At 52.5% G+C, this 26,963-nt stretch overlaps 2 protein-coding genes across 4 annotated transcripts; both read right to left on the bottom strand.

Annotated features, from left to right (window-relative positions):
• Positions 1-10,078: 10,078 nt before the first annotated feature.
• TMEM81 (transmembrane protein 81) lies at positions 10,079-10,873 on the bottom strand. Its single transcript, XM_054395787.1, has one exon. The coding sequence runs from the start codon at positions 10,871-10,873 to the stop codon at positions 10,079-10,081; it is 795 nt and encodes a 264-aa protein (XP_054251762.1).
• Positions 10,874-13,631: 2,758 nt separating this feature from the next.
• Positions 13,632-26,435, bottom strand: RBBP5 (RB binding protein 5, histone lysine methyltransferase complex subunit). 3 transcript variants are annotated; one of them, XM_054395983.1, is made up of 14 exons: positions 26,417-26,435; positions 26,203-26,228; positions 25,906-26,078; positions 25,152-25,292; positions 24,116-24,278; positions 23,200-23,309; positions 22,939-23,058; positions 21,875-22,028; positions 21,689-21,760; positions 20,854-20,971; positions 19,063-19,132; positions 18,734-18,963; positions 17,797-17,991; positions 13,632-15,383 (listed from the first exon to the last, which is right to left on the bottom strand). In XM_054395983.1, exons 1-14 carry the CDS (start codon positions 26,433-26,435, stop codon positions 15,355-15,357), a joined length of 1,620 nt encoding a protein of 539 aa, XP_054251958.1. In that variant the 3' UTR covers positions 13,632-15,354. The 3 variants fall into 3 exon arrangements, with proteins under 3 accessions (XP_054251958.1, XP_054251959.1, XP_054251960.1); XM_054395984.1 differs by having other exon boundaries at positions 17,914-17,991; XM_054395985.1 differs by lacking the exons at positions 25,906-26,078; positions 26,203-26,228; positions 26,417-26,435 and having other exon boundaries at positions 13,632-15,380; positions 25,152-25,172.
• Between the last annotated feature and the right edge of the window lie 528 nt (positions 26,436-26,963).

The following is a 26,963-nucleotide window of genomic DNA, read 5'->3' as shown; positions in this document are numbered from 1 at the left end:
AGCAGTGGAACTGCTCAACACTTGGCTGCTTCCAGCTTCAAGTGGCTCCCACAGCAGCCCCACGGAGGAAGGATTTGCTGATCTTGTTCCAAGGGAGGGAAGAAACAAAGAGCTTTTTGTTGTGGTTGTTGTTTGGGGGGAGGATGGAAGACTTTGACCACCAGATGTGGGTCTCCAACCAATTCAACAATTTTTTGGTTTTTTTTTTTTTTTTTTTTTAAAGCAACTTGGCAAAGGGAAAAGAATTCTACAGGACTCCTGCCAGCCCAGCTGCCCCAACACCACCACCTCCACTCTCTCCAGTAGGTTTTCTGCCTTATGAAGCCATGTACTAAAAGAACCAGACTGCTACATTCCATTATTTTTTTTTTCTGGGGGGGGAAGGGGCTTAAAAAAACAGCAACAAAAAATATCTGTACAGAAAAACACACACAAAAAAAAAAAAAAAAGTACAGTGACTTTGGGGAGGGGGTGGGGGATGAAAAATGGGAGGATGGGGACTGAAGATCTCACAGTGATCAGCATGTTCCAGAGCAACCCCAGCCCCAGCCAGCCCTCAACAATGAAGGGACAGAAATCTGCCTGGGGGTTTCGGGGGGGGTGGGGGGGGGGAGGGGGTTCCCCTCCTCTAACACAAGCCAAATCCTGCAGCAAAGCAGCCCAAGGAGACAAAGCCACAAGAGAAATTCCCTCTCTGCCCCATCCTGCAGCTGGGTGAGGGCAGAGGTTAGGTTGTGAAAAAGCTTTTTTTACAACACTGCTGTTAACTTGCAACTCCCAGCCTCAGCCCCAGCCCCAGCCCCAGCCCCAGCTCATTGTTTTGTATCAACTTGTGAGGTGCAAAGCTGAATGTGATCCACAGCCCACAGGCTTTCATTTAGTTTATTTTTTTTGGGGGGGTGGTGGATTTGTTAATCTGTTTGCTTCTTTTGTTTTTGGGTTGTGGGGGGAGGAGAAGGGGGAAGTGAGAAGGAGATTCTTTTCTGGCATCCTCTAGTTGGGAGAGGCAGCTCTGCCTGGCCTGGCTGGAGCCAGGGGTCCTTAAAGGAGGAAGGAAAAGGGATGTGGCAGAATTGAACCAAGGGCTGGAGGCTCGAGGGAGCCAGCACTGAGGCACCAAGGAGGATCTAGGCTCAGATTCACCTCTCCCCCAGCCAAAATGCAACTCTCAGCTTGGGACTGTGAGGCTGAGAGCAGCCTGGTTCCCAGCTGCAAAGTTCACACTGTGAGGAGGGCTGAGACCCCAAAGAGCAGAGAACCATAGGCTGGGTTGGGTTGGAAGGGACCTCCAAAGGTCACCCAGTCCAACCCCCTGCACTCAGCAGGGACATCCTCCCCCAGAGCAGGTTGCTCAGAGCCCTGTCCAGCCTCACCTTGAGTATCTCCAGGGATGGAGCCTCAACCACCTCCCTGGGCAACCTGCTGCAGTGTTCCAGCAGCCTCCTGGATGTGCAGGGATGTTGAGGTGCAGCACTGGCCATGAGGGTTGGAAGGAGAAGTTGGGCACTAAAAACCTGGCTCCTGGTGAAGCAATTAACCAAAGTTAATGAGGAGCTGAGTTACCTTGCTTGCTGCTCAGGAGCCAAGTGTGCTTTTGGGGACCTGCCTGCACCTTCCTCCTTCCCAGCAGACAGCACTGCTGGCCTGAGCCACCCCAGTCCCACAGCCACCTGGCACAGGGCTCTGCTTGCAGGTTTGTGTGAGGGCAAGGGGCTGACACTGCTTCTCCACCAGTTCCTTGGCCTGGCTACCCATTTGTAACTCCTGTGTCCAAGGCCTTAGGGAGCAGTTGAGAGATCACCCCCACAAATCCCTGGAACCCCAAAGTTATGCCTGCTGGACATATCCATAGCATCCCAGCCCAATCCTTTTAGCATCTGGCCCTACCTTGGAAGCAAGAATCCCAAGCATGGTAGGGGTTGGAAGGAACCTCTGGAGATGATGGAGTCCAACCCCCCCTGCCAAGGCAGGATGGTCACACAGGTGCTGGTAGGTTCTGGGCTGAGGGAGAGGAGAAGGAGGAGAAGGAGGAGAAGGAGGAGAAGGAGGAGAAGGAGGAGAAGGAGGAGAAGGAGGAGAAGGAGGAGAAGGAGGAGAAGGAGGAGAAGGAGGAGAAGGAGGAGAAGGAGGAGAAGGAGGAGAAGGAGGAGAAGGAGGAGAAGGAGGAGAAGGAGGAGAGGAGAAGGAGGAGAAGGAGGAGAAGGAGGAGAAGGAGGAGAAGGAGGAGAAGAGAGAGGAGAAAGAGGAGAAGGAGGAGAGGAGAAAGAGGAGAAAGAGGAGAAAGAGGAGGAGGAGGAGGAGGAGGAGGAGGAGACTCCTTCCTTGTGTTCAGCAAACGGGGAATGTTTTAAGCAAGAGGCAAAGACAAATACACTTGAAGGAAAGAATCTAAACACAGAGCACAGCTGCAGCAAAAAGGGAGGGCACCTCCCTGTGGCCATCCCAAAAACCAGGGATCAAGAGGGGGAAAAATGATGCCAGCAGCTCCCACTGATCCATGGCAGACTGGAGCAGGCAGCAAAGGCAGGGAAGCAGCATCCCAGAGCCTGTCCTGAGCTTCCTCCAGGTTTCTCCACAGCTCTCCATGGATGACCTCTTGAGCAAGCTCCAATTCTCCTGTCAGAAGGACCAACAGTGACATAGAAATTCTATTTTTGTATTATTTCTGTCCTGGAAGACTTTGAAATATTTCTATTGCTGCCTGGGAGCTTTGTTTGGCAGGATGGTTTTGGTTGTGGATTCAGGATTTTTGTTCTCACCTCCACCTTGCTGAGCCTCCAATTTTCCTCCCACACAAGAGGGGATGAAAGGAAATTTAGGAATTCAGTGTTAGCTCTAAAGGAAAGGAAATCAAGGCTTGGGCAACAGGGACCTGGTCCATGTGCAGTCCTAGCAACAGCCACGTTTAGGAGGCATGAACTGGAGCTATGGAGCTTCTGAGTGCTGCTGGATGATGCCCACTGCAGCCCTGCAGAAGCAAGAGCCCAAGTCAGGAGAGGAGCAGACCAAAGCAGCAAGGTTTGTGCTTTCACTGTGTGGGGATGCAGACCCTGGAGGCACTCACCTGGTGAGCAGCCAGCACTCAGCAGAGCTGGACCAGAAGAAAATCAGAGATCCATTAAGGCTGGAAAAGACCTCCAAGATCATCCAACCATCAACCCAACACTGCCAAGTGCCCTACCAAACTGTGGTCCTGATGAGATCCTTCCTGCTGAAGAAGATTGCTCCTCAGGAGTCACTGAGCAGGAGGGAGCAGCTCTGGTGCATGGATGAGCTGCAGCCACCAGGCTCTCACTGGCTGCAGACTGTGTGGAAGGACAGAGATGGTGGGGAGGGAGGGAAGGAGGGAGGGAGACAGACAGAAAGGATTTTCCACAAGGTGAGAAAGGCCAAGTTTGGGCTCAGGGTGGTGCCAGGCTAAACGCCACTGCAGACAAAACAGCTCCACTTTTGTACACAGCCACAAGCCATGCTAAGACTAAAAACCTCCTTGTGTCTGAGGCAGCCTCTTCTACCATTTTATTTATGAGGGCTTAGGTGACCTCCTTGCAAAACCCCCACAACACTCACTTCAACCTGATCCAGGCTCCCAAAAACCCACACAAAGCCCAGCCAGAGCCACTGGCAGGAGAAAAAGATGTGGCAGGAACCTGCTGTAAAGGCAGTCTGAGCTTCCTACAGCACAGCCCAGGGCTTACAAGGAGTTGAGTGCCAGGGGAGAGAAGATTTCCTCACCTTAACTGAGTTTATTGGCTTTCCACTGCTGCATTAAGTTGCAAATCAATTTCCTGTCTCATTAAGAGCCTCCCTGGTTGTCATGGCTTTGAGCATTTGCTTTAGGGATTAGCTCAGAGGGATGAGTTAAGATGCTGGGTTTTGTTCTCAGCATTGTCAGGGCTCCCCCCCAGGGAGGCATCATCCCATTTCACAGGGTCCCTCTGACTTGGCAGCAGGACAAAAAAAGAACCAACCTGACAAGGCTGCTGTAAGGTGTATGCAGCAAAGGTGGAACTCTGTGAGACTCTCAAATGAGAGGAGCTTTGCAGCTCAGAGTTATTCATATTCACCAGAAAATCATCAGGGGGAAAAAGCTCAGGCTGGAAGGGACCTCAGAGCTCATCTCCAACCTCCCCACCATGCCCAGGGACACTTCTCAGCTAGACTCAGCTGCTCAAGGCCTCATCCAGCCTGGCCTTGAACACCCCCAGGCAGGAGGCAGCCACAACTTCCCTGGGCAGCCTGTGCCAGAGTCTCACCACCCTCCTGCTGCAGAACTTCTTCCTCAGCTCCACTCTAACCCTGCTCTGCCTCAGCTTCAAACCATTCCCCCTTGGCCTGTCTCAGACACCCTCAGCAAAAGTCTCTCTGCAGCCTTCCTGCAGGATCCCTTCAGGTCCTGGCAGGCAGCTCTAAGGTCTGTCTCCTCCTGTCCTCTTTCTTCCTGATCCTACTGAATTTAGGGACTGAAGTTTGCACTCCTGGGTTTTAGGTTGGTTGGGCTCAAATCCAGCCCTCAGCTGTGGTCTGAAGCAGGAGGAGCTCACATCTGCAGCAGGGCAGATGAAGTGGAGGGGGTGTGAACAGGAGACACTCATCTCTTGCCCCAAGGAACCAGCTGGATAATGCAGGCATCCCATTTGCACAGTGCCTGGAGGGGGCTAGAATCCCATCTGCTCTGAACCTCCAAAGCTGTTCCCTGCTCCCTCCACAGAGAACCTCTGCTGTGAGGAGTTCCAGCCAGCTTCACTACACCAAGGGGGCAGTTTCCCTCTCAGTCACTTTGTTGTTCACTGATTTGTTTTTCTTCTTCAGCAGACCAAATGGCAAAGGTTGTTTGCACCCTGCCCTTGCTGGCATTGCAGTTATTTGTTGGCTACAGTAGCAGACAGGTCATAAATAAAGATCTTCAGAGACTTTAGACAACTACAGGAGTCTGGAGTGCTTCTGTCCACCTTTAAATGCAATCAGCACCTTGCTTGCTCAAGAGCCTCATGGCCCAGGACTGTGTTGTTCCTGACTGCCAACTCCACACAAAGAAGGAGCCCTGCAAGGACCCAAATGCATGGAGCAGGACCCCTCTGCCAGACTTCAGCCTACCTCAGAATCCCAACATGGCTTGGGTTGGAAGGGGCCTCTGGAGATCATCCAACCCCCTGCTCCAGCAGGGCACCCACAGCAGCTTGCCCAGGAGCACAATGGCCAGGGGGGGTTGGCAGCTCTGCAGAGGAGGAGACTCCACAACCTCTCTGGGCAGCCTGCTCCAGGCCTCCAGCACCCTCACACCAAAGAAGGTCCTGTCCAGCCCAAACCATCCTATGACCTGCCCCTAAGGACAGAAGGATGGACAGAAGGAAGCAGCCTCTCCTCCTCCTCCTCTTCCCAAGAGCCACAGCCACCCACAGCTTAAGGTGACCAAAGTGTCTGGTTGCCAGAGGACACTGCCCAGCCCCTGGTGCTGATGGCAAAGGAGAGCCAACAAAGGGCCCAAGGAGGTTGGGCTCAGCTGTGCTCAGAGCCCAGGCAGCCTCCTGCCCCTTTGCCCCAGGCTCTGCAGAGCTGCAGGTGAGGCTGGGGCTGTAATGAGCTGAGGGATTTATGCTGCAAAGGGCTTTGTGAAGCTGAGGGCAACATCATTAAAGGACCCAGCAGGGAGCAGCCAAGGCTGAGATGAATCCCTCCCCAGCTCACCCCACACAAGGGCTCCCCATCATTAAAAGCTGCTGCTCATGGTATCAATCAAGGAGACAAATGGAGCAGGACCCAAGGTGGCTGTGCTGGGGGAAAGCCAACAAAAGGCAGGGGGAGAGGCAGCTCTGCATCATTCCAGGGACTTGGGAAACGCTCACTGGCAAAGGAGTGGCACAGGGTGGGAGAGAGCTGAGGCTGTCCCTGGTCTGGGAGGTGCATCACACAGCCAGGGTTCTCCTGCATTTCTTAGCCATCAGCAACACATTTCCCTCTTTAGAGCCTCAAAACCTCTCTCTGGAGGTTCTTTGGCAAACGTCTCTCCTACCATGGCCCTCAGCACCACATCCCTGCAGCCCTGAAACACCTCCAGGGATGGGGATTCAGCCACCTCCCCGGGCAGCCTGTGCCAGTGCTTCAGAGCCCTCCCGGGGAAGAAGTTTCTTCTCATATCCAACCCAAACCTCCCCTGGTGCAACCTGAGGCCATTTCCTCTTGTCCTATCACTTCTTACTAGGGAGAAGAGACCAGCCCCTACCTGGCTCCAACCTCCTTTCAGGGAGCTGTAGAGAGCAATAAGGTCTCCCCTGAGCCTCTTATTCTCCAGAAACACTCTGAAGTCCCTGACCATGGAAGATGTTTCACAAACCCACAGCTCCTTAAAGACAAGTACCACATTCCTGGTTAATTCCTTTATCCTGTGTGAGGCCTGGGGAATGCCTGCAGTGAACAAGTCCCTGAATAAATGAGCCAAAGGCAGAGGAAAAGCAGCAGAAATGAGTGGGAAAGGAGGGGACAGGAAAACAACAGCCCCAGAGCTGCACTCTTCCCTACAACCCAGCAGAGCCCTGAACTGCTGCAGGCAACCAGAGGAACAAGGCCAAGAAGAAGAGGAGGAGAAGGCTCTGGGGAGAGCTTAGAGCAGCCTTCCAGTACCTGAAGAGGCTACAGGAGAGCTGGGGAGGGACTTGTGACAGGGGCTGGGAGTGATAGAATGAGAGGGAATGGATTGAAGCTGGAACAGGGGAGAGTGAGGCTGGAGATGAGGAAGGAATTCTTTGCAGTGAGGGTGGGGAGACCCTGGAACAGGCTGCCCAGGGAGGCTGTGGCTGCCCAGGGAGGCTTTGGCTGCCTCCTCCCTGGAGGTGCTCAGGACCAGGTTGCATGAGGCCTTGAGCAAGCTGTGCTGGTGGGAGGTGTCCCTGCTAGGTGTCCCTGTCAGATCCCCCCAGCCCAGTGCAAAGGCAGCAGATGGGTTTTGTTTTGCTCTCTGCTGCCATTCAAGTTGCAGCAGTCAAGACAATCTCCTCACTCAATTTGATTAAGCCTCAGCAGCCACCAACAGCACTGGAAGCAGCTGCCTGTGCCTCACCCTTCTGCTCTCCCTCCTCTTTTCCAAGTGCTTAATGCCATTAGCAAATTGACTTCCTCCCTCCCACAATCTGTCTGCCCTTAGCACCTCCAACACTAATTGCTTCCTAATACTCAGGGCCAGCAGTAGGCAGCACAAGTTGGGACCACAGGAAAACCTCCAGCTGGCAACTGGCAGCAAGCAAGGGCTTGCAGGCAGACCCTGCCACCTTCTCCTCCAGGTGAGGCAGAGGAGAAGTTTGGGCTCCACATTCATAGATGGTTTGGGTTGGAAGGTTCCTGAAAGGTCATCTAGTTCCAACCCTTCTACCATGGGCAGGGTCATCACCAGTTTTGATCAGAGAGAGACACTTCTGGCTGCAATTCTGATTCAGTCTCCTTGCAGGAGAAGGGAACTCCAGAGAAGGGCCACAAGGATGAGCAGAGGGCTGGAGCTCCTCTGCTCTGAGGACAGACTGAAAGAGTTGGGGCTGTTCAGTCTGGAGAAGAGAAGGCTCCAAGGAGACCTTCTTGTGGCCTTCCAGGATCTGAAGGGAGCTACAAGAAAGCTGGGGAGGGACTTTTTAGGGTGTCAGGGAGTGATAGGACTGGGGGGAATGGAGCAAAACTATAAATGGGGAGATTCAGATTGGATGTTAGGAAGAAATTCTTCCCCATGAGGGTGGTGAGAGACTGGCAGAGGTTGCCCAGGGAGGTGGTGGAAGCCTCAACCCTGGAGGTTTTTGCAGCCAGGCTGGAGGTGGCTGTGAGCAACCTGCTGTGGTGTGAGGTGTCCCTGCCCATGGCAGGGGCTTGGAACTGGCTGAGCCTTGAGGTCCCTTCCAACCCTGACAATTCTCTGATTCTATGAACTCAACAGAACTCCAAAGTGGGAACTGCAGCCTGCTGACAGCTTTGCTTCTCCCCTCAAACACAGCAAGCCAAGCCCAGGGTCCAGGGAGCAGTGCCTTGCTGCACTCATTAGCTGCTTCACTGCACAGCAAGATTTGGCTCACTCCCTTCCCAGCCTGACTTCTCACACAGGAGTCCCTGCAAATAAACTCTTTTGCTTCCCTAGGCAACTCTTCGTTAAAGCTTTTTCTTCTGTTCTGGTAAAAAAAAAAAAAAAAAAAAAAAAAAAAAAAAAAAAAAAAAAAAGAAAAAGAAATAATAATAACAATATGCTTCAGACTTCAATGTCAGAGAGGGATCATCATCATTGCCCCCCAGAATGGGGTGGGTTGCATTCCTGTGGTTTAGTTCACAAGAGAAAAAAAAAAAGAAATGGCAACAGACAGTAAATAAAAGTTGTTTACTGTTAAAATAAGAGGAGGGAAGGCACTTCACAGGTCCCTGTGTGGATTCTGCTACCAAGAGGGAGAGAACCCTCCCCACAGAGCTGCTGCCTGCTTTGTACTCCTTAATCACCAGGGAAAAAATGAAAGATCCACAAGGCCACTGAACCCTTCCCTTCCTCCTCCTTCAAAGATTTTAGGGATGAGCTCAGTTGTAAGTCAGGATTCCAAATACTCAGTTAAGTTCCTAAGCAGCAGCACTCGAATTGAAGAGCTGCCTGTGCTTCCCTGCTCTCCCCAGTGCTCCCCTGTGCTCTCCAATGCTCCTCTGTGCTTCCCTGCTCTCCCCAGTGCTCCCCTGTGCTCTCCAATGCTCCTCTGTGCTTCCCTGCTCTCCCCAGTGCTTCCCAGTGCTCCCCAGTGCTTCCTTGCTCTCCCCACTGCCCCACTGTGCTTCCCAGTGCTTCCCTGCACTCCCCAGTGCCCCCCTGTTCTTCCCAGTGCTCCCCAATGCTTCTCTGTGCTTCCCTGCTCTCCCCAGTGCCCCACTGTGCTTCCCAGTGCTTCCCTGCACTCCCCAGTGCCCCACTGTGCTCCTCAGTGCTCCCCAATGCTCCTCTGTGCTTCCCTGCTCTCCCCAGTGCTTCCCAGTGCTCCCCAGTGCTTCCTTGCTCTCTCCACTGCCCCACTGTGCTTCCCTGCCCTCCCCAGTGCCCCCCTGTTCTTCCCAGTGCTCCCCAATGCTTCTCTGTGCTTCCTTGCTCTCCACAGTGCTTTCCTGCTCTTCCCAGTGCTTCCCAGTGCTCCCCTGAGCTCCCAGCCTCCCTCTTCTGCACCACAAAGGAAACAAGACAAGTTCCAAGCTATTGCTTGAAGACACTTCACAGTTCCCCAGGCTCGCTCTAAAGGAAGCAGGAGGTGGTGATCCACTCCTCATCCCCACAGCCACTGGGATCAGACCACCTGGATCTGATGGAAAGGCCACCAGCCAGCCAGGAACCCTGCTTGGTAAGCCCAACTCAGCAGCATCCTCTCTTCTTTGGACCTCTTGCTGGACAAACACCATCCACCCAGCAGCCACCTGTGGCAGCTCTCATCCCCACAGAGCTCTTGGCAAGGCAGAGGAGCTTGAAGGAAAGAAGACAGGAATAAGGATCTCAAGGTGTTAGCTAGATTAACCCTCCCTCAAAACACCTGGAGGTGAAATAAGAACCCATCAGCAAGGAGGACAGTGAGCAGTAGGCACTCTGCTGTGCCTCAATGTCCTCCAAGTGCAGTCTGGACCATTCCAGACCATCCCTCACACAATCATAGAACCACAGAATGCTAGGGGCTGGAAGGGACCTCCAGAGATCAAAAGTCCAACTCCCTGGAAAGCAGAACCACTTTGGTCAGGTCCCCCAGGAACATGTCCAGGTGGGTTTTGAAGCTCTCCAGAGAAGGAGACTCCACAACCTCTCTGGGCAGCCTGCTCCAGGGCTTGCTCACCCTCACACCAAAGAAGTTCTTTCCTCAACCTAGAGGCAAACTACCTTGGCTCCACCTTGCTCCTGCTGTCTGCACTTCTCCACTGAGACTCAAGCTCTGCTTCTCCAGTCCTGTGCTGACTCAGAGGACTCAGAGCTGAAGGAAATATTTGGCAATAACAAATTGTGCCAAGCAGAAAACCAAACCAAGCAATCAGAACCACCCCCAGGAGATTCTGCATCAGTAAAGAGACAGGGCCAAGGAACTGCATCAGCTTCACTTCATTGCTTTGCAGCTCTGCTTCTCCAAAGCTTCCTGAAGAGGCAGCTGGCCACCAAGCTCACCAAGACACCTCCTATCACCCCACTTCCAAGTCCTACCCAGTACACATCCAAAAACTTCCCTTGCCAGAAGGGCTTCTGCCTTTGCACCTCTTCCTTGGTGCTGTTCTCTGTGGCTCTTTCCGGCTTCTTCGCTGCTAACTTCTGTTCCCAAGTCAAGGATTTGTAGAAGTCCAGGTCTGCCAAGTCATCCTGGATCATTCTGAGCCCAAAGTAGATCCTCTTGATGACTTCCAAGGTCTTCAGCATCTGCACATCACACTGGTAAGTCCCTGAGTCAGCCTCTCTGGTAGTGGCAAACCTGAGGACGGGATCGGTGCTGCGGAAAGGTTTCAGCAGCAATTTGTTTGTGGTGATGAGGCCTGGGGCAAACCTCCACCTGTACCTATAGGCTCCACTGCCAAAGGCAACCACATCTGAGTCCAGGCAGGTGAGCTGGAAGGGTTTGCCCACAGAGACAGTGAAGTGGAGTAAGCCACACATGGAGTTGCTCAGGCAGCTGGACCTCTGCAGGGTACAATTCCTCCTCTCGCCAGCACCTGTGACCTCACACAGCTCCTCCAGCTTGATGCCCACCCCACAGGTGACACTGCAGGAGGTGGCATTGACAGCAACTTTGAAGACAGCTGTCTTCAGCTCCTCTGGGATGGTGACAGGCCAAAAGCAAAGCACCAAGGGGAGGGAGAAAGCACCGAGCCATATCCCACCAGTGTGGCTGCTCCCCAGGGTCTTCATTTGAGGGTTCCCAATCAGACACACAACTTCCTAAAGAGACACAAAGTCAGGAGGCAAAAAAAAAAACCAAACCAAAGCCACAAAAAATCAGTCTTCAAACTCACTGTTTTGGGGTTCCCACCAGCATCATCTTCAAGACCTCATCCTTCAAGTGGGAAAAATCCTTCAACAAGAGAGTCCTGAAGCACAACAGTGCTGCGGAAGATGCAAGACATTAATTACAGCATCAGCCAGGATGGGAGTAGTGAATTCTGCCTCTTGGAGCAGGGCAACAGAATGGTCTTGTCCATAGTATTCCAACAAATGGGAGCTACTTGACAGCTGGGGAAAAAAATTCAGCCCTCCCTTCTCTGTAAGGTTTTGTATGGATTTCTGCTGTGTTTTTCCGCTTACAGGGATTTTACCATTTCCTTGGATTTCCACAGATTTCAGAAGGATTTGAGCTGATCTCAGCTGGATTTGAGCTGATTTCAGATGGACTTCCACAGATTTCAGAGGGATTTGAGCTGATCTCAGAAGGATTCGAGCTGATCTCAGAAGGATTTGAGCTGATCTCAGCTGGATTCGAGCTGATCTCAGAAGGATTTGAGCTGATCTCAGAAGGATTTGAGCTGATCTCAGCTGGATTCGAGCTGATCTCAGAAGGATTTGAGCTGATCTCAGCTGGATTCGAGCTGATCTCAGCTGGATTCGAGCTGATCTCAGCTGGATTCGAGCTGATCTCAGCTGGATTTGAGCTGATTTCAGCTGGATTTGAGCTGATTTCAACTGGATGGCTGCTGATGGCTGATTTCAGCTGGATTGGAGCTGATTTCAGCTGGATTGGAGCTGATTTCAACTGGATTGGAGCTGATTTCAACTGGATTGGAGCTGATTTCAGCTGGATTGGAGCTGATTTCAGCTGGATTGGAGCTGATTTCAACTGGATTGGAGCTGATTTCAGCTGGATTGGAGCTGATTTCAGCTGGACTGCCCCAGCAAAGGAGCACTGTTCCAGTTCAGTTTCCCCACCAATCTATAAAGCATTGCTGGAACCTTTAGAGCAATGCTGCTGAGCACCAGGAAACCATCACTCTGCAGGCAGCATCTGGACAGCTCTGCCTCACACACGGTGCCCAGAAGTACTTCCAAGGTCATCAAAAGCCAGTTCCAACCTCAGGACAGCCTGAGAGCACTGAGATCAGAGGCAGCCTGGCCAGTGCTTTCTCACTGCTGATGTCCATCTCTACTCAGCCAGGTCACTGATGTCTCCAGGACTCTCTGTTCCCATGGCAGCAGTGCTGATGTCACAGTCAGGTCAGGATGCAGCCCCAGCCCTTCCCATGCAGAACAGAGAACTCCTCAAACTGTGGAGCCAAAAAGAATCCCCTGAGGACTCAGCATAAAAGCATCAGATCAGGTCTTTGACAGCCATCAGCAGGGATTCAACAGCAGGAATTGCTCTGAGCCTGAGCCTTTTCCTCTGCACCATGCAGAGCCACCAGCTCCAGAGAGGGCTGAGCCAAAATCTCCACATCTGTAGAGCAGAAACCACTCACAAGCTGCCACTGCAGCAAAGTGCTTGCAGAGGAGGCACCCCAGGGCAGTTCACTCACTGCTGAAGAGTCCCCAGAGAGTAACACTGCTGCTGAAGCTCTCCTTGCTCTTTCTGAGGGAGTCACAGCTGCACTGTGCTCCAAAATCAGCCTCTTCACAGCAACTGAGCTATGGATTGCAGAAAGGGTTTGGATTGCCAAGGCCTGGAACAGCTCTGCTAGTGAGTATCACAGAATCCTGGAATGGGTTGGGTTGGAAGGGACCTCCAAAGCTCATCCAGCCCAAGGCCCCTGCAGTCAGCAGGGACTTCCTCCCCCACATCAGGCTGCTCAGAGCCCTGTCCAGCCTCACCTTGAGTATCTCCAGGGATGGAGCCTCAACCACCTCCCTGGACAACCTGTTGCAGTGTTCCAGCAGCCTCCTGGTGCAGAACTTGTTCCTAAATCTGCTCTGCTCTCATTTCAAACCATTGCTCCTGGTCCTGTCCCTGCAGGCCTTTGCAAACAGTCCTTCTGCAGCCTTCTTGTAGCTCCCTTTAGGTACTGGAGGGTTGCTCTAAGGTCTGCCTGGAGCCTTCTCTTCTCCAGGTTGAACAATCCCAGCTCCCTCAGCCTACCAGGGATGGGAAGGGACCTCTGGAGATCTTTGCAGCAGAGGTGCTCCAGCTCCCTGATCATCTCTGTAGCCCTCCTCTGGACCTGCTCCATCAGCTCCATGTCCTTGCTGTGCTGAGAGCCCCAGAGCTGGATGCAGTGCTCCAGGTGAGCTCTCCCCAGAGCAGAGCAAAGTGGCAGAATCCTCTCTCTCCACCTGCTGGCCAGGCTGCTTTTGATGCACATCCATGGATATCATCCAGGATTCTCTTCCTAACACCCCTTCAAGTTAGCAAAATGAGGACTTGGTGAATGCATTTGCCACACTCCCCTGCAGCAGCACAAGTTCTGTTCTCCTTTGCATGATCTGAGTGCCTCAAGTTTTTAGACTCCAGGTTTCCTCCTCTCTCTTGAAATGAGACCATGAAATAAACACCCCAAAAAAACCCCACCCCAACAACCCCAACCACCAGCACAGCAGCTGTGGTGAAGGCACAGAGTGTTTGTTTTAGCACTGGAGCTGGATTGGAGGATCCCTCCAGCCTGGCAAAATAAAAACAATCCCAAGTGGGATGGGAAAGCCAAAAGTGAAGGCATTGACTTCAGGAAATAAAACATAACCTCTTTATTTACAAACACAAAACCTAACAGCACTGCTCTATGCTACCAGCAAGTCAGTATCCAACAAATATTGTACAAAACTACCCCCCCAAGGAAAAAAATAATAATAAAATAGGTGGTGGAAGAAAATAACCCAAGGACATCTACACTGTACAGAGAAGATTGAGCAGAGGAAAGGCAAATCAGCTGCTTTAAAATGATCCAGGGAAGCATTGCCTGTGCAGCTCTTAAAGCTTCTGGGCTTCAGCCACACCACACAAGGGTAGGTTTCACCTAACAGTGCCCCAGCAAAGATGTGAGAAGCAGAAGGAAGCAAGAAAACCAACCCTGGGCACAGAGGAATGAATTCCCTCCATGGAGCAGGCCCCTAGCCCCAGAGCAGAAATGAACAGAGCAGTTCAAAGCCCTTCTGATTTCCAGCAGCTCCTCTCAGTCCCATGCTGGCATCCTCAGGTAACTGCTGCACGCTCTGACTGACTCCTCCTCCTCTTTCTGGGGTTCTGCAGGATACTTGGGAGATCTAAACACCTGTGATAAGCTCAACAACGACCTCTGGGGGGAAAACCTGGCAGGAATTGCATAGGAATCATGAAAGTCTCCAAAAGCAAGGGGCATGAGGAATGAAAACTTTCTTTCCACAGCTGGTTGCTTTAGTGCAGGTGTTGGATTGTGTCTCTTCCCATTATCCACACAAGGAGCAGGAACAAAAGGTTAAAGGCTGAGGGGAAGGAGCTGTTAGCAGTCATCTTCCTTCCATTCTTGATCCAGAAGTGGGAAAAAAAAGCAAACCACAAACCCTGGAAAACTGTTTCAGTGCTAGTAGTTCTGCCTTGACTCTAACTGCCAGCTAAGGTAGAAAGGAAATCAACTCTTCCTGATAAGGACACCTCAGAGGAAGGAGGCAAAATAAAAACACTTGCAGGGACAGAAGGGAAGTGCCAGCAGAGCTCTGCACATCCCAGCCTAGAGGCAAGCACTTGTCTGAGCTGAGCACTGCCTCCAGAGCTACTTTCACCTGCTCCTTCTGCCACCAGCAGCCACCCTTCACATCTAAAACCTTCACCAGATGAAGATTCATTCTGTGCAGCCTTCAGAGGGTGTCTTGATTCTTCAACCATTAGAGCTCTATCCACTTGGAGATGAAATCCAACCTGGCACACGAGCAGCAGCAGTGGTGGCTTCAGCAAGCCTGTCAGCACAGAAGGCATCACACTGAGCTAAGAGAAGAGCTGGGGAGGCTCACCCCAGCTGGCACCACAGGGGGAGTGAGTGGAGTCACAACCCCGTGGCATGAAAACAAACAGCAAAGAAAAGGGAGAGTCTGCAGGACACACAGCAGTCAGGAATAAAACTGGCACCCCTGGGGGGCATGCTTCCATCCAGGAATGAGATAAAAAAAAACAACCCCAATGGCTGACAAGCTCTGGAGTGGCAGGGGGGTGGGCACCAGCTCACTTTAGAAGTAGTCATCCCAACACCAAGTCAGTCCAGCTTAAGTCTCTTTTGCAAATGGCATGACCTGAGAGTCAGCAGCTTGCACACTGTCCACTGAAGAGGCAGGGAAGGAGCAGGGGAAGCTGTTTCCTCTTCCACATTCTTACAAAAGTCACTCCCTGAAGCCACGAGCAGCCTGCTGCTTGAGTCAGTCCACTCTGACTGAGCATTTAAGCTATTTTCCCATGTTAGGGTGCCAATAAAGGAAAGAAGACAGCAAGATACAGAAGGGAGTCTTCATAACAGTTCTGAGATTGCACCACCTGCTAAAGAGACCAGAGACAGGGGAAAAATAAGTAACCAGCCTCAAACAGATGTCACCAGAGACCACTAAACAGGGCAGCATCTCCAGAACCTCAATGAAAACAAAAAAGAACCAAGATTCCCCCAAGAGAAACTTTGCAGAACAGGATAGCACCAACAGGACACTGCCTGGGACAACAGAAGGTCCCCAGGGTTGCTGCCCTTGTACCTGAGCTGTGGCTTAAGGAACTCTGAGCTGTTGCTCCACTGAGCTGCAGGCACTTACCTGGTGTAATCCCAAACTCTCCAGAGCAAAAATACACCAGGAAACCCAAAAATCCTACCTAAGCTTGGGTTCAACCAGACTGATGGGGGCTGAGCTGTTGGAGAGCAGCTCTGGGGGTGGCCAACAAGATGCCCATGAGCCAGCAATGTGGCCTGGTGGCCAAGAAGGCCAAGGGCATCCTGGGGTGGATTAGAAGGGCTGTGGTGAGTAGGTCAGAGAGGTTCTCCTGCCCTGCTGAGGCCACATCTGGAACATTGTGTCCAGTTCTGGGCCCCTCAGGTCAAGAGGGACCTCAGGGAACTGCTTGAGAGAGTGCAGCACAGAGGCACAGAGCTGCTGCAGGCAGTGGAAGATCTCCCTGTGAGGAACAGGCTGAGGGAGCCTGGAGCAGAGCAGCCTGAGGGTGTCCTCATTGCTGGGGATAAAGATGTGCAGGGCAGTGCCAGGAGGATGGAGCCAGGCTCTGCTCAGGGGTGTCCAAGGACAGCACAAAGGGCACTGGGGGTGGAGCAGAGGAGGTGCCACAGGAACAGAAGGGAAAACTTTTTCCCTGTGAGGATGGCAGAGCCCTGGGGAGGCTGCCCAGAGAGGTTGGGGAGTCTCCTTCTCTGCAGAGATTCCAAACCTGCCTGGATGTGCTCCTGGGTGACCTGTTCTAGGTGGTCCTGCTCTGGCAGGGGGGGTTGGACTGGATGATCTCCAGAGGTCCCTTCCAGCCCCTCATGTTCTGTGGCTCTGATTTCATTCCAAAGCTACAAAACTGGGTTGGGCTTCTCAGTTTTACACTGATTGGGACCTCTGAACATCAGAGATGCAGTGCAGGACTGCACAGCAGTGACACAGACACAGCTTGCAGCAGGCTCCAAGCCTCAGCCATGCAGTTTGCAGAGACACTGTGGCATGGCAGAGCAGCAGCTGGCAGAGGAGAAACAGCTGCTTGGGTGACTGAGTAGTTAACCTCAGAAAGCCACAGCACAAGGAGCTAGCAGAATGAACAGCTTCATGCACAAGAGACAGAAGGCAGCCTGGCTTCAGGATGCCAGGCAGGTGACTGCCTGAATTTGGTGGTGGAATCCCAGCAAACACCAGAACAAAACTTCCTGCCCCCAATGGGAATCCTGAGTGCAAGGAGACCTCAGCTGCAGTGCTGTGTCCAGCTCTAGGGCCCCCAACACAAGAGAGAGATGGACCTGCTCCAGCAGAGGAGAGCCACAAAGATGAGCAGAGGGCTGCAGAACCTCTGCTATGGGGACAGGCTGAAAGAATTGAGGTTGTTCAGCCTGGAGGAGAGGGCTCCAGGGAGACCTTGGAGCTGCATTTCAGTATCTGAAGGGGACCTACAGGGAGGCTGGGGAGGGACTGTTCAGAAGGGGCTGTGGGGATAGGATGAGGGCAATGGTTTGAAACTGGAGCAGGGATTTAGGCTGGACATCAGGAGGAAGTTCTGCACAATGAGGGTAGTGAGACACTGGAACAGGTTGCCCAGGGAGGTGGTTGAGGCCCCATCCATGGAGACATTCAAGACCAGATTTGATGTGGCCCTGGGCAGCCTGACCTAGCTGGAGATGTCCCTGTTGAGTGCAGGGGGATTGGACAAGCTGAGCTGTGAGGATCCCTTCCAACCCAATGCAACCTGTGACTCATGGACCAAAAGGCACTGTGAGTTTGGAAAGGCCCAAGGGACATTTTGTTGTGGTGGCCAAGCTGCTGCTTCCTTACATGACTCACACAGACACCTCCAACACTGCCTGCACAGATCTGTTAGATCCTAAATCAACTGTGAGAAGAACAACAGGCAGCTTGTAATGAGAGACAGAACCTATCACAACAACACTACCACAACATGAACCCCTCCCTGCAGGTGGTCAAGGCCAGGTTGGATGGAACCTTCAGCAACCTGGGCTAGTGGAGGTGTCCCTGCCCACAGCAGGGGGGTTGCAACTGGATGATTTTTTTTCCCTATCATTGCTTTATTACAAATATTGAAAGCATTTCGACTTCAAAAATAAAAAAATTCCCTCTCCTTGCCAGCAGCAAAATATGTAGTGAGCAAAAGCCAGCTGGGAAGGCAAACTGCCAGGGCTACATGAAGCCTGTACAAAAGCAAGGCCACCAAGCAAGGCAATGAGGCTGACACTTGGGTTCCTTACCTGTCAAGGGCTGTCCCAGCTCCGCCTGCACTTTACCCTTCGCTGCTCCTTCCAGAGGTAAAGAACCTCTGTCCCCTTTGTAGAGTTTCGGTTTAAATGGAGAATCTTTGTCTTTACCTTTTGATCCTTTAGGCCTGCCTGCTTGCTTCTTCTTGGATTTACCATCTCCCTTCACACCCAGCAGCGGATGGACCTCTGTGGAGGGACAGGAAGTTGTTACCCACCGGGAAATGATCCTCCGGGCTCCTCCCAACAGGATGGCTCCCAGGGAAGGGCTTGGGGTGGAAGGGACCTCAAAGAGCACCCACTGCAACCCCCTGCCATGGGCAGGGACCCCTCCCACCAGCCCAGCTTGCTCATCCAGCCTGGCCTTCAACACCTCCAGGGAGAGGGCAGCCACAACCTCCCTGGGCAACCTGTGCCAGCGCCTCCCCACCCTCACTGGAAAGAATTGCTTCCTAATCTCCAGCCTAAATCTCCCCTCCTCAAGCTTCAATCCCTTCCCTCTCACCCTATCACTCCCAGTCCTTGTCAAAAGTCCCTCCCCAGCTCTCCTGTAGCTCCCTTCAGGCACTGGAAGGTTGCTCTAAGATCTCCCTGGAGCCTTCTCTCCTCCATGCAGAACAATCCCAAATCTCTCTGACTGTCCCCACAGCTACTCCAGCCCTCTGATCTTCTTTGTGGCTTCCCCTGGACCCATTCCAGCAGTGTGATGTCCTACTTATGCTGGGGCACCAGTTTTCAGGTGCTCTTACTCATTCCTGGCTTGAAAACCACCAGCAGATTGGAAGAGTTGGTGGTTATGAACTGTTCCAAGAAGTGACTTCAAAGGGAGGGGCAATTAAGGAGTCAGCTTCTCAACTTCTGGTCTCCAGACAAAGCTAAAAACCACCTCAGGTGCAGAACTGGCACTAAACCCACAGCAGTTTCCACCTACCATCATTAGGAACTCCTTGGAGTTCAACATTGGTGGTTTTGGGCTTCTTCTTTGGTGCCTGAGGTCCATCAGAGGAGGACTGCCTCTTCTTCTCAGAACCTATTCCTTCATCAGCCAAAGAGCTCTGAACTGCATCTGGTGGAGGTCCATAAGGGTTTTCTTCTGGATCTTCCACTTCAGGAGCAATGGGTAAGTAAAGCAGAGCTTTGGAGTCCTCCAGTTCTTCATCACTGTGAGGGAAGAATTGTTTTGAGTGAAAAAGGAGATGATCCAGGGGATGGCAGTGAGGCATCTGCTGCTCATGCTTCAAACCCAAAAGATTCTTTCACCTGCTACAGAAGGCAGCTATGGGATCCACACTTGTTACATCCACTTCTTCATCTTCTGCAGCATCAGCACCTGAGAACCAGGGCAAACAAAAACCAAAAACAAACCACAAAACAACACAGTAAGGAAAAGACCAAACTGCCTAGAAAGAATCAGCCTGGCTGTGCTTCAACATCTCAGCATGCAGAGTGAGAACTAAAGCAGAAACCAAAGTGGAAGTATTTCCTCTTAGATCCATCAGGGTTTTATTTCAGTTTGCTATGTTCTAAATCACAGAAAGGGTTGGGTTGGAAGGGACTTCAAAGATCATCCAGTTCCAACCCCCCTGCCATGGGCAGGGACATCTCCTACTAGATCAGGTTGCTCAAGGCCCCATCCAACCTGGCTCTGAACACTTCCAGGCTTGAAGCCTCCAATAACTTCTCAGGATAACCTAATACAGATCCCAGCAAGCTAAAAGAACTTTAAACCTTCTCAATGTTTTGTTGCTTTTCATTCCATTAGTTCTAAAGCTAATGAAAGATACTTTAATGCTTCATCCCCAGGAGCCAACAATGCATTTGACCATTAGAAACTGCTCAACAACCATTAATCTACCCCTGGTAATGAGAAGAGCTCTGTGCTATGTTGGGAAGCAGCTTCCTTTCTTTCCCTGTTTATCCATAGCTTTTATTCCATCATTTTTTGGCACCACCAAGTGGCCAGGCTGCCTGCTACTGATTCAGAGCCAGTGGTGCTGCAGCTGCAGCAAGCTGTGGCTGTTTCCTCCTGCTTTCTGCCTAAGGATGTGTTGGAGAGGGGAGACATTGCCAAAAATAAGGCTAGAACAGGGAGAGGAAGAGAAGAGAGACAGAGGAAAGATTCAGAGTCACAGAATAACTCCAGATCCCTGAGCATCATCTCATAGGATCCCTGAGCTGCATCCCAGCACCTGAAAGCATCCTAACAGGAAGGCTGCAGAGGGACTTTTCCTGAGGGTGTCTAGAGACAGGCCAAGGGGAATGGTTTGAAGCTGAGGCAGAGCAGGGCTAGACTGGAGCTGAGGAAGAAGTTCTTCAGCAGGAGGGTGGTGAGACTCTGGCACAGGCTGCCCAGGGAGGTGCCTCCTGCCTGGGGGTGCTGAAGGCCAGGTTGGATGAGGCCTTGAGCAGCTGAGTCTGGCTGAGAGGTGTCCCTGGGCATGGTGGGGAGCTTGGAGGAGTCTCTCAGGTCCCTTCCAAGCTGAGCCATTCCAGGATTCTCTGCTCTTTTGTCTCTCTCTTGCTCAGGGCAGGCTGAACCAGAGGAGCTTGCTCAAGGGCTCCTCCCAGTGTGGCTTCACCAACAAAGGAGCTGGAAGTGCCTTTTGTCCCAGCAGACAGGGGGACAATGAAGACAGCAGCAGCCTGCATGCAGGTTCCAGTGCTGGTTGCATGCTGACTGGCAGGAATCATACTGATTGTGTCAGCTCATGCTCCTCGGTTTCACAGACTGGTTTGGGTTGGAAGGGACCTTAAAGGTCATCCAGCCCCAGCCCCCCTGCCACAGGCAGGGACACCTCTTACCAGAGCAGCTTGCTCAAGGCCCCATCCAAGCTGGCTTCCAGCCTTGGAACCTCCACAACTTCTCTGGGCAGCCTGTTCCAGTGCCTCACCACCTTCATGGGGGAGAATTTCCTGCTAAGGTCTGATCTAAATCCAGCTTCTTCACTCCCCTCCTGTCATTTCCCAGCCCTGTAATGTTTTAGTTTTTACCAGAGTCCTGCAGTCAGACTACAAACTGTCTGCAACCCAGAAACACAGCTCACACAGTACCTGTCTGCTCTGGTTCACTCTTATCTTCATCTTCAATGTCAAACTCTGATTCTCTCTCTTCATATTCCACATTTTCATCCAGCTCTTTGAAGTCAGGTGCAAAGGCACTCCAGTTTTCCTGAACCACAAATTCAAAAGGATTTTTTTCCCCTTACACAGGAGAACAGGCACCACAGAGAGAACTCTTGCAGCTACAGTCTCATTCTGCATCAAAATCCCCCAAGAGCATAAAATAGACATTAAAAAAAAAAAAAATCAAGGCTGGTTGGCAAAGGTTGAGGGCTGGGCCAGCCACTAATCAAGTGACAGACAACTCTCCATTAACCACTCTCCCATCCCAATGGGAAAGGGAAAGGGAATTAGAGAGGAAACTGATGGATTGGCCATGTGGTAAATCAGGAACTGCATAACTTAGCTCCAGCATTGAAATATTCCTTCAATATTGCAGTGAATGGCAGACAGCAGAGCTGTATGTTCACATGTAACCACTTCACTCTTGGCTCACACACTCCAGATTTGCTGGACTTCAAAAAGATCAGCACTCAGAAGGTCACCTGATTCAGAAGGTCACCCATTCCCACAGGAATCATGTCCCTGGGATGATGTTTAAAGCTCAATCTGTTGAGCAGCTGGAGTGCTGAGTCCCTTCCTCACGTTCAGGTCAGGGCAGGTGAAGCCAAAACAAAAAACCAAAAGCTTGGATGGAGATTTATTGAAGGGTCTCAACATGCAGCTGGGGAGTCTGCTGGGATGGAGAGCACTGGAGGAGGATCCAGAAGGAGGCAATGTGAAACAAACCCTCACCACTTGCTTCTGAGCAACGTGAGACACTCACCACTTGGTTCTGAGCCCATATGGACACCACACCACTGGAAATTGAAGCTATGATGGGGCGGACAGGATGCCACTAGATGGTTGGGAGAGAAAAGAGGAAGAGCTCAGACTGCTCAAGGGGATGGAGAAAGGTTGGCTTGCAAACTACCAACAAAAAAAACACAGTAAGAGCAGATGGTTTCCTTACTGCAACATCCAAGAGCAGCTCTCCTCTGGTCCCATGGAGGATTTTCACCAGATTTCCAATGCTCTTCTCCCAGATGTAGAGGGCATGCTGGCGGGCTGAGCCTGCCACGATGTATTCACCGTCCCCAGAGAAGCAGCACTTCTTCCAGGGTGTCCTGAGTGCCAAGAGAGCATCACACAGGTCAAGACCAGCACAGCAGGGAGGGTGGAGGAGTGTGGAGAGGGCTTGTTCTTCACATTGAGGTCATACAGGCAACGATCCACATTTACATCTCAAATCAAATTGGGACAGATAGGTTTGAGAGGAGAAGGATTTGGAGGTGCTGAGAAACTCAACATGAGCCAACAACAGGCATTGCCAGCCCAGGGCCAGCCCTGTCCTGGGCTGATCCCCAGCAGCATGGGCAGCAGGGGGAGGGAGGGGATTCTGCCCCTTTGCTCTGCTCTGCTGAGACCCCCCCTGCAGTGCTGGGGCAGCTCTGGAGTCCTCAGCACAGACAGCGACCTGTTGGAGTGGGGCCAGAAGCCCACAGAGATGATGAGAGGGATGAAGAACCTCTGCTATGAAGACAGGCTGGGAGAGTTGGAGCTGTTCAGCCTAGAGAAGGCTCCAGAGAGACTTCAGAGCAGCCTTCCAGGGTTTGAAGTGGGCTGCAGGAGAGCTGGGGAGGGACTTGTTACAAAAGCATGGAATGAGAGGACAAGAAGTGACAGCTTCAAACTGAAAGGAGCTGGATTGAGATTAAGAAGAAATTCTTGTCTGGAAGGTGGTGAGGCAATGAAACAGGTTGGCAAGAGAAGTTCTGGAGGCTCCAAGCCTGGAAGTGTTGAATGCCAGGCTGGGTGGGACCTTGAACAAGCTGAATTCATGGAAGGTGTCTCTTCCTATGGCAAGGGGGTTGGAACTGGATGATCTTTAAGCTCCTTTCCAACCCAACCCATTCTTTGGTTCCAGGAAATGAAACCCCCTGTCTGTTACACTGAGTCAGACACTCAACTACCCTTCATCCAGCAGCTGCCATGGGTGCTGAGCACACAAACCTCCCCTTGCCCAGCTCCTCTTACCTGTTCACTAAATCCTGCAGCTTCTGCATGGGCTCAGGCTCCCCATCCCGGCCGCAGGTGAGGATCTCCCTGCCATCGTACACCCTGATGATCCTGTCTGCTGTGTTGATCAAAAAGCAGCTGCAGGGAGGAGGGACACAGAGATCAAGGAGAGAATCAAAACACAGTCCATGGAAAGAACTAGGGAGGGTTTAAGACCTTGTATGCTCTGCCAATCTACCCCAGAGCTTGCAGTTCCTCTTTGCAAGCGAGGGGACTCACCTTCCCTTCCGAGCAAACTCGATGGATTTGATGGCTGTGGTGTTGCTGGTGCCAGTTGTCACTCTGAAGGAAGCAACAAGATCCTGAGTTTCTGTTTTTAAGACCAAGATCTGAAGATTAAGGAGACAGAAAGCAGTCAGTGTCTTCACTGTAACTCAGTTCCCTTGTGGTTCCTTTCCTATCAGCTCCTAAGCCTGCCCACAGAAGCCTCAGGAGCTAGGCAGGAGTCGTTGGGATTCTGCAGCTGGGGCTGTGCTGCAGTTCTGTGATACAAACAGGGTTGATTTACAGTTCAAGAGGGTCACAGCCCACAGCAACACAAAGAGGAAACCTGTCTGGAAGCAGGGCATTACAGATTCACAGATTGCACTGGGTTGGAAGGGACCCTCAAAGCTCATCTTGTCCAACCCCCCTGCAGTCACCGGGGATACCTCCAGCTACAGCAGGCTGCCCAGGGCCACATTGAGTCTGATCTTGACTGTCTCCAGGGATAGGGCCTCAACCACATCCCTGGACACCTTGTTCCAGCATTTCACCACCCTCATTGTACAAAACTTGCTCCTGATGTCCAACCTAAACCTGCCCTGCTCCAGTTTCAAACCATCGCCCCTCAACCTATCACTCCAAGCCCTTCTAAACAGCCCCTCCCCAGGCTTCCTGCAGGTCTCCTTCCACATCCACAGAAGGAAAAACTTTTTCACTGTGAGGGTGGCAGAGCCCTGGAGGAGGCTGCCCAGAGAGCTTGTGGAGTCTCCTTCTCTGGAGGCTTTCAAGACCCACCTGGATGTGTCCCTGTGTGACCTGCCCTGGATGATGTTGCTTTAGCAGCGGGATTGGACTAGGTGATCCCTGGAGGTCCCTTCCAACCTTTACCATTCTGTGACACTGCACCCAGTGCTGCCTGCTGAAGCCTCACCTTCCCCTTGGCATTGCCTGTGTAAATGTATTCCCCTCTCCTGTCAAAGGAGGCCACAACATTGAGATCAGAATCATCATCCACAGGCAGCACAACGTGCTTGGAGTCCGACAGCGTCAGCATCACCGGCGCAGACTTCATGGGGCACACCAAGACTCTGTTCCTGCAGAGCAGAAAGAGAACAGAGATTCTTCCAGAAAAAAGAATTTCTGCTTTTACAAGCAGGTGAACAAAAGAAAAAAAAAGAAAATCTCATTTTACATCAAGAAATAAGAGAACATCTCTGTGGTTTTGTTTGCTGTATTTCCTCCTTGGCGGTTTAATCACAAAAGAGCATTGAGTTGGTGGCTGTGATGCACAGAATCACAGGAAGGGACCTCAGAGATCATCTGCTCCAACCTCCCCATCATGGGCAGGGACACCTCTCAGCTAGACTCAGCTGCTCAAGGTCTCATCCAACCTGGCCTTCAACATTCCCAGCGAGGAGGCAGCCACAGCTTCCCTGTGCAGCCTGTGCCAGAGTCTCACCACTCTCCTACTGAAGAACTTCCTCATCTCCAGTCTAACCCTGCTCTGCCTCAGCTTCAAACCATTCCCCCTTGTCCAGTCTCTAGACACCTTGATGAGAAGTCCCCCTGCAGCCTTCCTATAGGATCCCTTCATATACTACAAGACAGCTCTAAGGTCCCCCCAAAGCCTTCATCTCTCCAGGCTGAACCCCAGCTCCCTCTTCTTTCCCCAGGAGCTTCTCCAAGTTTATGCAGCAATTTGTAAACTCAACCAGAGGATTGTACCCAAGTTTCCAAACATTCTTCCCTTGTTTACCCTCCTGCTGGGCTGCTCTTTTCATAATAAAAGGAATCACAACAAACCCAGGCAGGGTACCCAAGACAAACACAGCCCTAAAAAAATCACTTTCCAAAGCGCAGCGAAAGCAATTTACTAATCATTAGTTTGAACAAAAAGAGACTGGTTTGAGCAAACTGGGGGCAGTTTGAGCAAAACCAGGATTTAACTCTTCCTTCCCAGCACTTACTGGTCTCGAGGGTGGTACTGAACTTTCAAGATAGGTGATGGAAACCGAAACCTCTGGTCACAATCTCCAGAGAGGACATCCCACTGTGACACGATGTTATCAGTCGAAGCACTCACCAGTTTGTGGCCATCTCGACTCCAGCTGCAGCAGAGAGAAGCAGCCTGAGTCAGAGTCACTCTTTAAAAGCAGAAAACACCCTCTCCATCCCCTCTCCCCCCAGTTTGGAGATATCAAATTATCAACCTCAGAGGGAAAGTCATCAGCGTGAAAAAGAATCTAACCTCCAATAACTCAACAGGGCAAATGCATTTCCCAGCACTCTTCAAGGAACCTGCCCTGCAATGAGGCTGAGTGTCCTGCAGCTGGGGAGCATTTCAGCAACCAACACACCCAGGACCCCAAGCTGTTCGGTGTCAGCACATCTGAAGCTCAGCAAACATGGGCATGGGAAGCTGACAGAAATTAACACAGCTGACATAGGCTCAGACAGGTTTGGGTGGGAAGGGACCTTCAAAGCTCATCCACTCCAACCCCCCTGCAGTCAGCAGAGACAGCTGTGACTGGAGCAGGTTGCTCAGAGCCCCAAACAACCTGACCTGGGATGGCTCCAGGGATGGGCTAGCTCCCACCTCTCAGGGCAACCTGGGCCAGGCTGTCACCACCCTCACTTTCATACCTAGTTCTCAGGAGATGAGCTTAACTACACCTAAGCCCTGAATTCAGCTGTTCCGGGAGGAACCAAGCCTCTTCTCACCAGAGCGAGCAGACGGGGTGGATGTGAGCACTTATGATTTTGGCGATGCCCCTGGTCAGGAAGTCCCAGATGACGATGCGCCCATCGTTGCAGCCCACGGCGAGCAGCGTGCCCCACCGGTTGAAGGTGCAGGTCAGGGCCATGCTGATGCAGTCCAGTGTGCCATCGGCCTCCTGCGGGGAAAGGGCACCGGAGGAAGGGGCGGTCAGCCCGCCGCCACCGCCCCGCCTGGCCGCCCTGTCGCTCGCAGCAGCCGGCGGGCCGGAGGCAGCCCCGCGGGGCGGGGAGAACCGTTACCTCGGGGTAGTTCTGGCCGAAGGACTCTGCAACGAAACGCAAAGACACCGCTTAAGTCAGGCGCGCCCGCCGCCCCCGCGGCCCGCTCTGGCTGACCGCGCCGCGCAGCTCTCCGCCGGCAGGGCGGCGGCTCCGGACCCGCCTACACACAGTCCCCGGCTCGGCCCTGCCGCCTCCCCCTGTCTCCGGCTCGGTCCCCGCACCCCGCACCCACCGAGCAGCTCCAGGTTCATCGCGGCTGCCGTCCCGCTCCCTCCGTCCCCGTCGCCGAAGGACCCCGCCGGGGGCCTGCGTTGTGCTGCCCCTCCGTTCGCCTGACGAATTTGCGCTCCCCTCTTCTTCTCGCCCCGTGGCCCACCGGCACCTCACAGCTCGTTTCGTCCCGACCCACGGCCGCCGAAGCCAGCACCGTCCATTCCCGGTGCGGTGGCGACGCTCGCAGCACGCCGCGGATCAGGCAGCGCTGCGGGCAGCCCGGCGCCTGCCTGCGGACGGTTCCGGGCGGGCCCCAGGGCCGCTCGTCAAAGGTTCCGGGGAGCGAAAGGCTCCGCTCACACCGCGCAGCCGCTCTCCCGCGGTTCCGGGGCGCGGCGGGGGAGGGCGGAAGAACCGTCAGCAAAAAAAAAAAAAAAAAAAAAAAACACAATACACCGAGAGCAGCGGGGAGCGGCCGTTGACAGCAGCTTTATTGTGCAGCGCCCGGTAGGCGAAGGCTGAACTCACAGTCGCGTCTCTTACAACACAGGGAGTGCGGGGAGGGG

The sequence above is a fragment of the Indicator indicator genome, chromosome 35 (assembly GCF_027791375.1).
Source record: "Indicator indicator isolate 239-I01 chromosome 35, UM_Iind_1.1, whole genome shotgun sequence".
Lineage (NCBI taxonomy): Eukaryota > Metazoa > Chordata > Aves > Piciformes > Indicatoridae > Indicator > Indicator indicator.
This window is presented reverse-complemented; position numbering and strand designations above follow the sequence as displayed.